The 14,315-nt window shown below is 34.6% G+C and overlaps 1 protein-coding gene across 1 annotated transcript; it reads left to right on the forward strand.

The window, feature by feature from the left end:
* Window positions 1-7,959, forward strand: LOC142636371 (hydroxyproline O-galactosyltransferase GALT2). Its single transcript, XM_075810574.1, has 7 exons — window positions 1-1,644; window positions 4,045-4,277; window positions 4,600-4,890; window positions 6,643-6,771; window positions 6,893-7,066; window positions 7,393-7,500; window positions 7,596-7,959. The coding sequence occupies exons 1-7, from the start codon at window positions 735-737 to the stop codon at window positions 7,803-7,805; spliced, it is 2,055 nt and encodes a 684-aa protein (XP_075666689.1). The 5' UTR covers window positions 1-734; the 3' UTR covers window positions 7,806-7,959.
* The last annotated feature ends 6,356 nt before the right edge of the window (window positions 7,960-14,315 follow it).

Consider the following 14,315-nt stretch of genomic DNA (forward strand, 5'->3'; position numbering starts at 1 on the left):
AACTCCTTTTACATTTCTTGGGAGTTACCTACCCTCCATCTCCTCTCCCACACTGTGATTTGCGGACTCGGTGTTGCGTGCACATACCCCCACTACGCTTTCTCTCTCCCCCCTTTTCCCATTTCTCTCTCTCTCTCTCTCTCTCTCTCCTCTCTGTGTTTACTGTTTATTAGGGTTTTTGCTAGTGGGTCCCTCTCCACCTTCCCTAACATCTTTCACCAACTTGACCTTCTGCCATTTTCTTGGGTTGGTTTCTTTGTCTCTCACACCCTTTTGCATTTGGTCCTCTAATTTACCATTTCGCATTCTCTCGACAATCTTTGGAACGAACGTGGAGGAATTCAAGAAGGCTGCTTTTTGTTTTTCTTTTCTTTCTTGGTGGGTATTTGCTGCTGAATTCTGACATTGGCTGCTGATTTCTTTTGTTGAACTCTTGAAATCCGTGGAGGTTTGAGGCTTTTTTGTTCTTTAATCTCACTTTGTTTTGCTTCACTACATTGCATTTCGTTGATCGGTATTGGTACATTTGATAAACTCGTAAAAGGGCTTGCTTTTTTTTTTTTTGTGTGTGAAGATTTTGTTGATTTTGGTTCATCTAATTTGAGTGCTTTTTGTGGGGTTTGGAGCTTGTTTTTGGATTCCATTAGTCAATTGGAGAAATGGGTTTGAGAGAATTTTGGTTATTGTGAAGTATTTTTGTGGTGTGTGTATATATATTTCTTGGTTGAATAAAGATGAAGAGGCCGAAAAGTGAGCCTCCTGGTTCAAGAAAGTTCAAATGGTCCCATTTATTGTTGGGAATAGCGGTTTTATACTTAGTTTTTATAGCCTGTAAGTTGCCAGAGTTTTTAGAGATTGCAGCAATGTTGAGTGGGGGTGATACTGATGTTGGAATGGATGGGGCGATAGGAAAGGAGTCCAAAGATGCAGATTTAAGCAAACCAATCTTTAGTTCTATTTATTATAAGGATGCATTTCACCGTAAATTAGAAGATAACCAAAACCAAGATGCCCCATTGATGCCTAGTAAGGAACCGTTGGAAGAGAGAAAAAATGGCTCTCGAACTATAAAGCCGCTGCAGCACAGATATGGTCGAATAACAGGCGAGATAATGAAGCGCAGGAATAGAACTATGGATTTATCAGTGCTTGAGAGAATGGCGGATGAGGCTTGGACGTTAGGCTTAAAGGCATGGGAAGAAGTGGATAAGGTTGATGACAAGGAGACCGGAGAAAGCACTTTAATTGAGGGGAAACCCGAGTCATGTCCTTCATGGATATCAATGAGTGGGGAAGACTTGCTGAAGGGAGACAGGTTGATGTTTCTTCCTTGTGGACTTGCTGCTGGTTCTTCAATTACGGTGGTGGGAACACCCCAGTATGCACATCAGGAGTATGTGCCCCAGCTTGCGAAGTTGAGAAAAGGTGATGCCTTGGTTATGGTTTCACAGTTCATGGTTGAATTGCAGGGGTTAAAGGCTGTGGATGGTGAGGAACCACCAAAGATTTTGCATTTGAATCCTCGACTGAGAGGAGATTGGAGCAAGCGGCCAGTCATTGAGCATAACACCTGTTATAGAATGCAGTGGGGAAAAGCTCAAAGATGTGATGGTTTACCATCCCAGAATGATGAAGATATGCTTGGTAAGATTTATTATGCATTAAATATATATTCATTTTATTCTTATTCTTTAAAAATTGGTATGTAACTCATGACCTCTGTGGGCATTGAACCCAAGATCTCATTCATGACCCCCTTACTTATTGGGGATGGAAGTGTGATTCAACCCAAAAGTGATTGACTCCTAATTTTTCTTTTATAAGCTCTTCCCATTCTACAATAGGGATGAAGACTGACAAAAATATGAGAACTCTACTTTTTTTGCTGTGAGTAGAGGCTCAAGAGAAATGAGTTGTGCTACATTTATGAGGTTCATTTGACCTGATATTTATGCTTTGATTTATTTATTGACAATTCGATAATTGGGGGAGGGAGGATTTGAACATGTCTCATTTAGAAACACCAGGAAGTGCCAACAAATTGAGCTACAAGGCTTGAGTTTTGGCAGATATTAATGCTTTGATGTTTGAGTCATTCTTAAAATAATGGTTCAGAAAAGTTGAGATCATGCCTTGGGCATACCGTGTGGTGAGGCTCAAGAGAACAGACTTGTGACACATCCATCAGGCTCGGTTCATCTGAAACTCATGCCTTGAAGTCTTACTCTCTCTTTTTTTTTTTTGGTTTGTTTGTGTGTTGATGTAGAGTTCTTTCTAATTCTTAAGATGCTTTTCTTCACAACTTAAATTTATATCTTATGTCTCAAGGTGTGCAGCATTTAAGACAAGTTTGTAAAATTTCTTGAACAATTTATCAGTACTGGTAAAAGGCCAAACACTTATTGTAGACCTCTCAAGTTTTAGCATATGACACGTTTAACTCATTGATTCTTAGGCCATTAACGAATGAATGTACAAAACAGAAAAAATATTGATATTTTCATAATTTTGTGGTCTTCATGGACATTAGGCTGGTACTTCATTTTGTGGTTGTAGCATAGGTTAGTGTTAGTGTCATATCTGGTTAGATAATCTATAACATGAACTATGTAATGCAAACATCTCATTAAGTTGCCTAAAAATCAGGGTATAACTTTCTTGACCTCTCTCTTTGGTAGAGATAAAATATGTCATAACACATTTTGGAAATACTGTGATGTATATGGTTCTATATTTAAATGCATAAACATAAACTTGTGCTGTGTGATGTATATGGTTCTATATTTGACTGTTAAGGGACTTATCAAAAAAAAGGATAGAAAAAAGAATTTGACTGTTGAGGGTCGAATTTTCAACTTCTTTCTAGAAAAAGAGATGAGAAATAAATGCTCCATTCTTCCCTTGACCTCTCTATTCTTCATGATCTTTTTGATCTGTTAAGGGTTGAATTTTCAAATTATTAGACATTGAGAAACTAATATAGCATTTATTTCTTATCTCTTTTCCTAGAAGAATTTGACTCCAGACTATCAACTAAATCATAGCACGAGCATATCTGCATAGATTTTTTGGCATATTAGTGTAACTTATTACTTATAAAAAATTCTTAGCATATTAGTTAGACTTATCTTCCTTATTTGAGTCGCTCTTGAGCTGCAAAATTCTGGTAGTTACATTCCAGATCAGTAACTGCTGTAATTTCCTCTTTGCTAATAAGATTCTTGACCTAGTGCTATGGTGTTGTTATGTGTTAGACTGTTAGTGGGGGTTTAAGTGATAGTCCAATGGTAATGGCATCTTTCACCTCCCTACTAGCCACCTATAAAAAAAGAGAGGTATTGGCGTGTTTTAGTGTATGGGTTTAAGTACTAGCTTGGATAGTTAGAGCATGATTTGGCAGTGTCATTGAAATGGTCTTGCTAATCTGGTTTCTTGGCTGTGCATAAAATTGGGTTATTAGGCTATATTTGACCTTCTTTGTTTGAAGTTCACCTGTTATGCTGAGTATGTTGAGTTTGCTTTGTAGCAGCTCAAATATGAAGTCACTGTATTTTGATTGCTGGTCAACTTTGTTGACATGCTGTTGTGAATATGATTCAATAATATACGTATAGGTTTCTAAGAACCATATATTCACTTTCTGAATCAATGTAGGAGATTCTTTAGCCTCGATTGCAATCAGCCTCATGAACTAGCTGTTTTGATTGTAATTTTGGTATTCTAGGCTTAAAACCTTTGTTAGCCCCTATAATTGCACTGCATCACCTTGAGTCTCTCTCATTTAATAAATTCTTGTCTGTTGCTAATTCCCCGTTAACTCTCCTGAACTTTCCTGATTGTTCTGATCAACAATAACATGCATACTGTGTGAAGGATGGGGAATTTTTATGCTCCTAAGAAACTAAACTTTTATTTATTTATTTATCTTGCATGTAGTTGTTTATGATGTGGTATGACTTGTTTTCTTTTCTTTGCTCTCCATCCTCTCAACTTTTTATGTATCATTTAAGCTGTAAGGTTTTTTCTTTTCTATGTATTTTGCAGTTGATGGATTTGGGAGATGTGAAAAATGGATGCGGAATGATATTGTAGACTCAAAAGAGTCCAAGACAACTTCATGGTTTAAGCGATTCATTGGTCGTGAGCAGAAGCCTGAAGTGACCTGGCCATTTCCTTTTGTGGAGGGCAGACTGTTTATAATGACCCTGCGTGCTGGCATTGATGGGTACCATATTAGTGTTGGGGGTAGGCACGTGACTTCATTTCCGTATAGGACGGTAAGTAATGTGGAAAAACTTGTGACATTTACTACTTATGATATCTATTTTGTACATGTCCCATGGAAATGGTGAATGCTTGCCTTTGAGATCTAGAGTATGTAATATTGCAGTGTAGTTTGGGCTGTTGTGCTTTATAGTGTCTCTTTCTATGTATTTTCTTTTTAACAGTGGCTTCCATTTTACCCTGTTGGCCTTTCCAATCTAATTTATGATGTTTTTTCCTTTTTATAAGATTGTGTTTCTACTGGGCATTCTTTGGCCTTGTTGATTTAAAGATACTGTGGGAGATGCTTTGCTGATGGTTTTGCTATAACTTCAGGGGTTTACTCTTGAAGATGCAACTGGACTAGCAATTAAAGGAGATGTGGATGTTCACTCAATTTATGTTACTTCTCTCCCTACTTCTCATCCGAGTTTCTCACCTCAAAGAGTATTAGAAATGTCAGAGAAGTGGAAAGCCCGTCCTATACCTGAGGGCAAGATTAAACTCTTTATTGGAGTTTTGTCTGCTACTAATCACTTTGCAGAACGTATGGCAGTTAGAAAAACGTGGATGCAATCTTCTGCTATCAAGTTTTCTAATGTTGTAGTTCGATTCTTTGTTGCATTGGTAAGGTTTCTGCATGTATCTTTACCCTGCTTAATTATGGGTCAAGAAATTGGGCTGATGAATTACTTTCCAGGATCCATGTGTGTAATGAATAGAACATGGTGATATTGATTATTGATATGCTTGAAACATAGAGATGTTGATGCTAGTGTTGCTATCTATTAAAGTATGATAGATAATAGCAAACCATTACACTTTCAATGAAACATAAATCCATAGTAAAGAGTTGAACAACGTGGAATGCTTATGTAAATTTTTTGTGGTTTGTAGGTGCAAAAGTTCTGTTGATGAACATATAGGATACCAATCAAGAACATACCAGATTTAACATAAATTGGGGAATTTTTCTACGTGTGCTTGTGGTGGGTTAATATCTCAAGAGGATTTTGGATCTAGGATTTAGACTTTTAGAAGAAAGGGTTAGGGCTTAAAATTGGATAGGGTTTGATGAGCTTTTGATGGCTATTTGATAAAATACTTGAGGTTGTTGGGTTTTTGATAGGTAAGAGCAAGGGATTGACTTGGGTTGTCAGGAAGAAGGAAAAGCGAGAAATATATGGTGTGCTCAAGGGTTCTATGAACAGTATTTTGTATTTCTTCATTTTTCTTGTTCTTATTCTGCTGCTTTGTGACATTTTCATGTAGTCTCTCTCAATAAGAATTTTCTTACCTATAATTTGTTTTTACCTTTTTATTTACAATGGAATGGTGAACACTGTTGTATTACAAAATAACCAAGAAAGAGGGGTAAAAAGAGAGAAGAAAATGAAAAAGCATACAATATTGGGGTGGTAAATGACCTGTGCTGTCCATAAGTAGTTTAGACTTGGGAAAAGCTTATTTATGTTATTCAGCAAACAAGCCAAGCTCAAGTCTAGGTTTAAATGTGATTATTATTTTTGTGTTTGTGAGCAAGTTCGTAAGTATAGAGCTCGATTTGAGTATATATAATATTATTTGCTTGTATATAGGTATAAAATATAATGTTGTATCTCCTTTCCAAAGAGGGTTATCTCTTCTATTTTTAGCTCAGCTATATTTATATTGAAAGAATCTCTGGCCAAAAAACATCTAGATTATACCAATCATTCTTTTGCATGTATCACAAGTTTTTATACGAGGCTATTGTGAGTCAATTTTAAACATAATGACTTAAATAGGCTATATATGGTATCTAGAGAAACTATTAAATTTTTATTTTTTACTTCAACTGAAGATGATGACTTCTGAGATGCCAGAAGTGTTTAGGACAGTGTTGTCAACCTTGGTACAAATAACTTTGGATCGCGTTATTCCCAGTTACTGTGTTGCAATAATTAAATGGTAGGGTTAATGACTATGAGATATTATGTGATGCTTTTCATCACTGTGAGCATATGACATGAAATGAATTTCCTTGTGATATGTGTTTAGGTATTATACGAGGACCAATGTAAGTTTTATGTACTCTAATCCAATAGACGGGATTGTTTTGTTTGTTTTTGTCCTTATGATTCTTGAATTCAGAGATTTGGACTAATACATTGATATATGATGTATGCATATGAGCTAACAAAGTTTCATATGATATATGCTGTGCATGTCTGGGTCTGTTATCTTTCTATTTTTAATTCCTATGGACATTCTTCACTGGCTATTTATGTATGTGTTTCTTTTTCATTTTTCCATTTGAAAAATATTCTGTCTTCCATTGTATTATGATTGGGTTTTTGCTTATTGGGTGTTGTTACTCTTTACAAAATCAACATGAAGAATCCAAGGAAGGAGGTGAATGCAGTGCTGAAGAAGGAGGCTGCTTACTTTGGCGACATTGTGATTTTGCCCTTTATGGATCGTTATGAGCTTGTTGTTCTAAAAACTATTGCTATCTGTGAGTTTGGGGTGAGTTTTTGTATTATAATCTAGTTTGTCTTTCATTGAACACTTTCCTGGAGCTTCTGTGGGGTCGGGTCCCCATGCTGAGTTGTGTTATATCCTTAAAGCCCAAACATTCTCCATGCAGGTTCAGAATTTGACAGCTGCGTACATCATGAAATGTGATGATGATACATTTGTTAGGGTGGACACTGTCCTAAAAGAAATTGAGAGCATCTCCCCTAATAAGTCCCTTTATATGGGCAATCTCAATCTCTTGCATCGCCCTCTCAGAAATGGAAAATGGGCAGTCACGTATGAGGTATGCTAGCGGGCTGGTATGTTTGTTATTTGGACTTATTGCCTGCTATGGATCAAAAATCTATCCTTACTTAGTTCTGCCTTTTGGGCTTTCGATTTTTCTACTAGAGCTCCTTTCATCAATCAGACACTTCTGGAAATCTGATACATTGTGCTTGCTTGCAACTACAATTGGAAATAAGAAGAGAAACAATTTCTTCTCATATTATCCTGAGCTTATTATTGTTGTTTTCTTCTAAATTAAGAAGTTTGTGTTCTTGGTTGGATAGACCTGTTTGATTCTCTTTGCATTGTTCCTATATCTAACGAAATTGTGTAATGTTACAGGAGTGGCCAGAAGAAGCATATCCTCCATATGCCAATGGGCCTGGATATGTAATTTCCATTGATATTGCTAACTATGTTATCTCGCGACATGGCAATCGAAGGCTAAGGGTTAGTGATATTATTTCTCTACTATGCCTTTATGGGAACCTACAACCCGATTCAGCATTTGGTAACTAAAAACTAGTGTTTCTTTTTGGCTGCAGCTCTTCAAGATGGAGGATGTGAGCATGGGAATGTGGGTTGAGCAGTTTAACAGTTCCATGAGAGCTGTCCAATACTCACACAACTGGAAATTTTGTCAGTATGGGTGCATGGAAAACTATTTCACGGCACATTACCAATCCCCGAGACAAATGATCTGTCTTTGGGACAAATTGGCGAGAGGTCGGGCTCAATGCTGCAACTTTAGATGACAATGCTTAGATCACACTCATCTCACTCTTCCCTCCCCCACTTTGTATTTTTCATTTTTTCTACCCAGTGCTGATTATCATCTGTCTAGGTGGATCAATTTATGAACTCGAACCATTAATTATGAAAATTAGTCCTCCCCAAATGAGTTATCAATGTATGATGTGTTATATAAGCGGCTTTTGATGATTGATAACGTCTTCCACGTAAATCATTTTTCACTAACTCATGGAATGAGGTTGTGAACGTGAAATTAATATAAATTTCATTTTAATCCACCTAGGAAGTAATCTGGTAATTAGCAAAAAGCTGCAGTCATATATGGTATTTGGAAGTTTGGAACTAAAGAAAAAGGTACATTTTCAGTCCTCCAAGAACCCAAAAAAAAGAAGAAAAAAAAACAAAGTTTTCAACTTGCATGGAAGATCAGAAACAGATATTACCATAAGTTAAGTTTAATAGAAACTGTGTACTTTTGGGTCTTCGAAAAGGCAAAGATGTTAATGGACATTCGATTCTTAGAGGACCAGAAGTGACAGATTTCTTTGGGCTGCATTTGCAATTCTTGGAGGCCGAAAGCGTATGCATCTTCAATTTTTTGCGTAAAATAGCATAAGGTCAAAAATTTGCACAATCATTCTAAAAAACATAAACTACCCACATTAGTTTATGTATTTATTGTGCAAAATGAGATTTTGCTATGGTGTTTGAGCAAATATACAAGTTTGTAGTATCAAAAAAAATATTCAAGTTTGTCTAACTTATGCAAAATGTTTTTTTATTCTTTCTTTGTGTTTCTTGAGACTAAAGGAAGAGTGTAAATAGTAGTTATTATGTATGAAGAAAAGAAATGGAGTTATATAACAGATGATCATATGAGTGTTTTAAAAAATGGTTAACTAAAATAGAAAAAGAAGTTTTTTATTTTTATTTTTATTTTTTTAAATTTAAAATAAATGGTGATCTTTGTACAAACTAGTAAGAATGTTTCTGCTTTTATTTTTTTAGATTAATGTTCTGCTTAAAATGACTGAAACCTTTTTTGCCAATCAGCCATTCCTACGTGGAAAAGTAGTAGGCCACGTATCACACCAATTTTGGTTCTCCATGGATCACAAATGAACCAATCGATAATCAAGTACCAGAACATTTTCATAGACTTCAGTGCAAAAAAATTTATAAATAAAAAATATATTCCCTCCATGCCAGTTTGTTTGTCCTCTATTACATTTTATTTTTGGGATGTCTCAAAATATTGTCCTGTTTCTAAAAATAAAAATCATTAATTTACTAATGTTCCTATTATACCCCTATTTTATTTTCAAAACTATTTTTTGATAAATTTATATAAGGGTAATTTTGGAAACTCATATATTTTTATAAGGTAGACAAGACAATAAATGATTTTTCCTTAAAAAATTTGACTTTTCAAACCGAACAAATAAATTGGGACGGAGGTAGTATATTTAACATTATTTACCCAAATGGCCCAAGAAATTACGATTTGTACTTCCCGTTGAAACCTGATACTTCCTTCTTTTTTTTTTAGGTCCAACTGTAAACCTATAAAAGTAAAATACCTAATAGTTCCAGGATTTTCAGTGCAATGTGGTTTTTAACTTTTTGGATCAAGATAGGCCCTTGAATAAAAGCCACTCCACTGTCAACTATCATTTCTAGCTAGCTGAGGATGCTATATCTTGTAAAATTGTTCTTATATGAGCCCATAGACACAATATGTTTAACAAATTTTCTTATGGTTACTGACATGATTGTGTATAATAAAAGCAGCGTTATTGATGTACCCAAGAAAAAATAATGTTACTCTAATTATAATTCATAACATACTATTTAAGCAATTGTAAACAAAATGAAAAGAAAAATATTTTATGGTAGAATCATCATTTGCTTTTATGGGATTAAGATCCAATGCAATACTTAGATTGCAATATTTTTGAATGGTTGATATTAAAAGATAAATTTTAATCTCAACCCTTCTATAAAAAACAGATGAAAGGGCAAATAATTAGAAAGTGAAAATTATTTATGAGAAGGATGAGATGAGAGGCATTATCACACTCACACCCGGTATCGCTATTGCTGGATCTCAATCTTGCTTTTACTTTTCAGGCCTAATAAAAGGCTTCAGTGGCTTGTTAAACCTAGCTAAAATCAGGTGTAAAACTGTGGAACCATGAACTTGTCACACTGAGGGCTAGGGATGGAACCAAGATTTCTCTTTTGGTAGGCTAGAGTATGCGCAAAAATTTGCAGATAATATAAAGATTCAAGAATAAATTAATACACGAGAATAAAATTTATGTTTGTTCAATGTTAACAAAAAAGAGACACTAAAATTATGTTAAAGACTATCAATAAAATTATTATCTATCAAGATGTACTAAATTTCCCTGACTCTAAAGTTAAAAGCTACCCTACATTCTATTATATAAATAATAAATAATATTATATTCTCGTGTCTTATTTGTCAGTTGGCACCTAATTCCAAACTCAAAAAATAAAAATTATTTTTTGTTTGGTTCATTAGACCTGCGAATTTGAAGTTCACCATTGTGAATTATTTGCAAGCATGGGGCATATGATAATTGATATGAGCCCACTTCTACCAAAATGGCAAATCCAGCTTGTGACCATTTTTATTAGCCATTTAGGTGAATATTTCATGTGCTAAAATTAAATTGCTCACTCTCTATCTCTTTTATTGCATTTGGCTTAAACTAGTTGAATGGTTAAAATATCGTATCGCATAAGTCCAATAAGTCTACAAAAAATCCTATGCAAGTTTCTTACGTGTAGAAATTCAAAGAATTGGCAGACCTGAAGCGTTTAAGCCAGGAAAATTCCATTAATTCCTAGAGTTATCGATTGGCCCTTTTTTTCTTTTATGAATTTGTCAGAGGACAAATGTAGAAATGTATACCATGTACCACACTCCACACACAGGCTAGCTGCAAATGAATTTCGGATCACTTTCTTCCTCATTGTGATTGAGCATTGTGTAGAAACAGACATACATATACAAGTAGTAATTAAGATAAGGATTTATTGCTTCATGCATTAATGTGGCCATGTCTCTTAAAAACATTTATAAAATCTCAAATATCTAAGTTTTAAAAAATCTATGGGAGTTGTGCTGTCATATTGAACCTCATGAATAAAGGAATCTTTTTTGATTTCACATTTGTGTGTCAAAAATGTCAAATAATGTATTTGGAACTTTGAAAATAACTAATATTAGTTACGAATACCAATTGGACCCATTGTAGTGCAAAATTTTCTATCTTCAAAATTGTCAGTTTTATTGCATGAGCCTTGTATTACAATTGAAGGAGGTGAGAAAGGGTGGAGAAATTCGTAGTACAATTGAAGGAGGTGAGAAAGGGTGGAGAAATTCTTGTATGAGTTAGGCGTATAAGATATTTGTGAGACTGACATGTGGGGTCCACAACAAGAATTGGGATTGCGTAAGGAGGGGGGATGGAAATAAATTCTTGTATGATCCAAACGTATAAGACATTTGTGAATATACGTCTACATGACGTTAAACATACTTTTCAGGGGAAAGTTTGTCCTCGAGAGGCTAACTCTTAAAAATATGAATTGGGATCTAGTATATATATATATATATATATATATATTTTTTTTTTTTTAAAGAATCAAACAAGAATCTACTTGTTACTTGCTATCAGAGAGATTTTAGGGTCAAGACTGAAGTGGAACTGTTTAAGAACAGGAAAGAAGCTGAGTTGGCCGAGTACAAGGCTGAGCTGGCCACGAAAAATGTCGGGTGGTCTCAGGCGTCTCAGCTTGCAGAGGTGGAATCCACCAAGGCAGTGACCTTAAGGGAGGTTGAGTTGCAAACTGAGGTGGAGAAGAAGAAAGTTTTGACTGAGACTGAGAAACTCGGGCCGATTGCTGAGCAAGGCAGCTGTGGATTATGAGACTAAGGTATATTTGATGGTGACACTAATATGTTTAGTTACACTAGTTAATTTTTCTTCTTGTTCCTTGTGTTGTTTGCTACTTAATTCAGAAGAGTTCCTTTAACATACTCTGAAGATAAGATTTACTATTAATAGGTGGAATACTATTACAAGTAGGCGAAAGGATATGGACCAAAATTTTACATTGAAAAACAAATGGGCATTGCATAAGGCATTTATTACTTAAAGATAAAGACTTATTATTAATAGGAACAAAGACTTTGTAATATTCCTTTAACATAATCATTGTCTCGATAGAATAATTAATAGTATAATGTTATTTTCCTAATTGTATACCTCTTTAAATTATAATGTGACCGATATTTTCATTTCATTTATTTGTAAATCACTCTCACTAATGTCAATATTGACATTATTATTATATGATAATAAGGAATACAAAACGTTACTTCCACAAATACAAGGCATGCTTTTAACTTATCAATAATGCTAAAGATACAATTTTTTTTATAAATTGTTGATGTGGTGAGTGGGTATTAATAAAAACTAATAAGAAGTTGGATACATTAACAGTTTGTAAAAATCTTATAAAATAATTTGTGCCTGTACATTATTCTTAACTTATAATAAAAAGATATATGGTGAAAATACTTGATGGTAATACAAGTTGCTTTGGTTTTAGTACGTTAGTAAGTCGGTTCACTTTATGATTTTATGTTTATATTTGTATCTTACAAGTCTAGTACACAAGCCAAAACCCCATGATAAGCAATTGGTTTTTTATTAATATAAATGTGAAACATTGATGATAAAGGTCCAAGAGGCAAATTGGGAGCTGTACAAGAAACAAAAAGCAGCAGAAGCAACCCTCTATGAGAAGCAGAAAGCTGCTGAGGCAGAGAAGGCAAGTGCAGATGCGAAGTTCTAAGCTTGCTTATTTAATTCCATTTATCTAGTGAAACTACTTGACGCAACCATAACTTCTAAGATTCTATAGTAAATATATAATTTTTCCATTAATCTAGTGTGCTGGCAAGGGGGTGACATTTAAACTCTTGAAATATCACTTGCATCTGCTTCAACACTCGTGTAATGCAAATTCCAATACTCTTATCTTTTAGATTTACATGTAATGCAAATTACATGGTCTTAAACAAAGTGATCTTTATGTCACTCAATTTCTACCCAAAGCAAAATCTCTTTGTAATGAACTCAGAATTGTAGACCGCCCACTCTCACCTCAAGGCTTCAACAAATGTATCTTCCAAGGCCTCAAATCTTAAGCATTGACAAGCTAAAAGACGAAAATATGCTCAACATTTTTACAAACTTATAGCTTGTTTGGATGGAGAGGGAGTAGAATAAAGAGAGGGAGAGTAATTTAAATTACCTTGTTTTGATGTTTTTTAAGGGAGGAAGGGGAGTGATTTGGAGAGGTTCTAACTATTTCTAACCCCTCATTTTTAATTCCTCCAAATTGAAGAGATTTGGAAGGAGAGTAGAGTAGAGAAATGCTTGACCAAATGAATTACCAAATTTATCATTACCATATTAACAAAATTACAAACTATGAAAATGCTAATTATTTCCCTTCTCCTTACTTAAATTTAAAAACATGCAAACAAGGTGGAGAATAACCACTTTTCTTTACTTTCCTTCCTACTACTCTCCTCCCCTCTATTCCTCTCTCCCTCCATACTTCCAAACATAGCATTAGTCCCAACTCAGTACTATTCTATATATAATGTATATAAAATGGGATAAACATATGTTGTGAGTTTGAAACAGTAGTGAGCAAATTTTCATCTTTTAGTGTGTCAAACAATCTGTCATTAAGAAATAATAGCATATGATTTGTATGAAGCCTTGATAAATATTTATGTCTCCACTTCAAGGTCATTGATAAATATGTAGATGGGCAATCCTTAAATAAACTTGCTTTTTATGATTGTTGTATTAACAATTGAAACACTAAGAGATGTTTGGTAGAGTAGTTTGAAACGTAATTTTTGTAATTTTTTAAAATACATGTGGGTGAAAAAATGTAATGTTGTTTAAAATATAAAAAATGCGAGTTTGAGATGGAAATCAAACAGAAACTCAATCATTTACCAGTTTGAATAGAAAGGAGGCCCAACTGTTCAAGCCCAAACCCAACTAACTAAGAGATAAATAAGAAGAAGATGGAGAAGGCTGTTTTTGTTAGTCACGTGGGACACCAAAATGGAAACCAAATTGATTTCTTTAATAAACTAAGAGCATCCACATCTCTTCAGCTAAAATTTTGTAAAATGAAAAAAAGTACAACTTTTACATATTTTTTGTAAAAAATCACCCACATCAGTGGGTGTATAAAAGTGCAAAAACGTGGAAACCCTTAAACGAGCTACAGTACCGTGTAAATATACACGAGTACTGTAGCTTGTGTATAGATTATTTTAATATTTTCGTTCGCTCCATTTTTCCTCTCTCTCTGCTCCGTTCTCAACGACCTCAACAAACTCAATATCAACACAGAGAAATTAACACAGAACAGCTCCTCAGTAA

Source organism: Castanea sativa, chromosome 5 (assembly GCF_040712315.1).
Source record: "Castanea sativa cultivar Marrone di Chiusa Pesio chromosome 5, ASM4071231v1".
NCBI classification, from domain to species: Eukaryota; Viridiplantae; Streptophyta; class Magnoliopsida; order Fagales; family Fagaceae; genus Castanea; species Castanea sativa.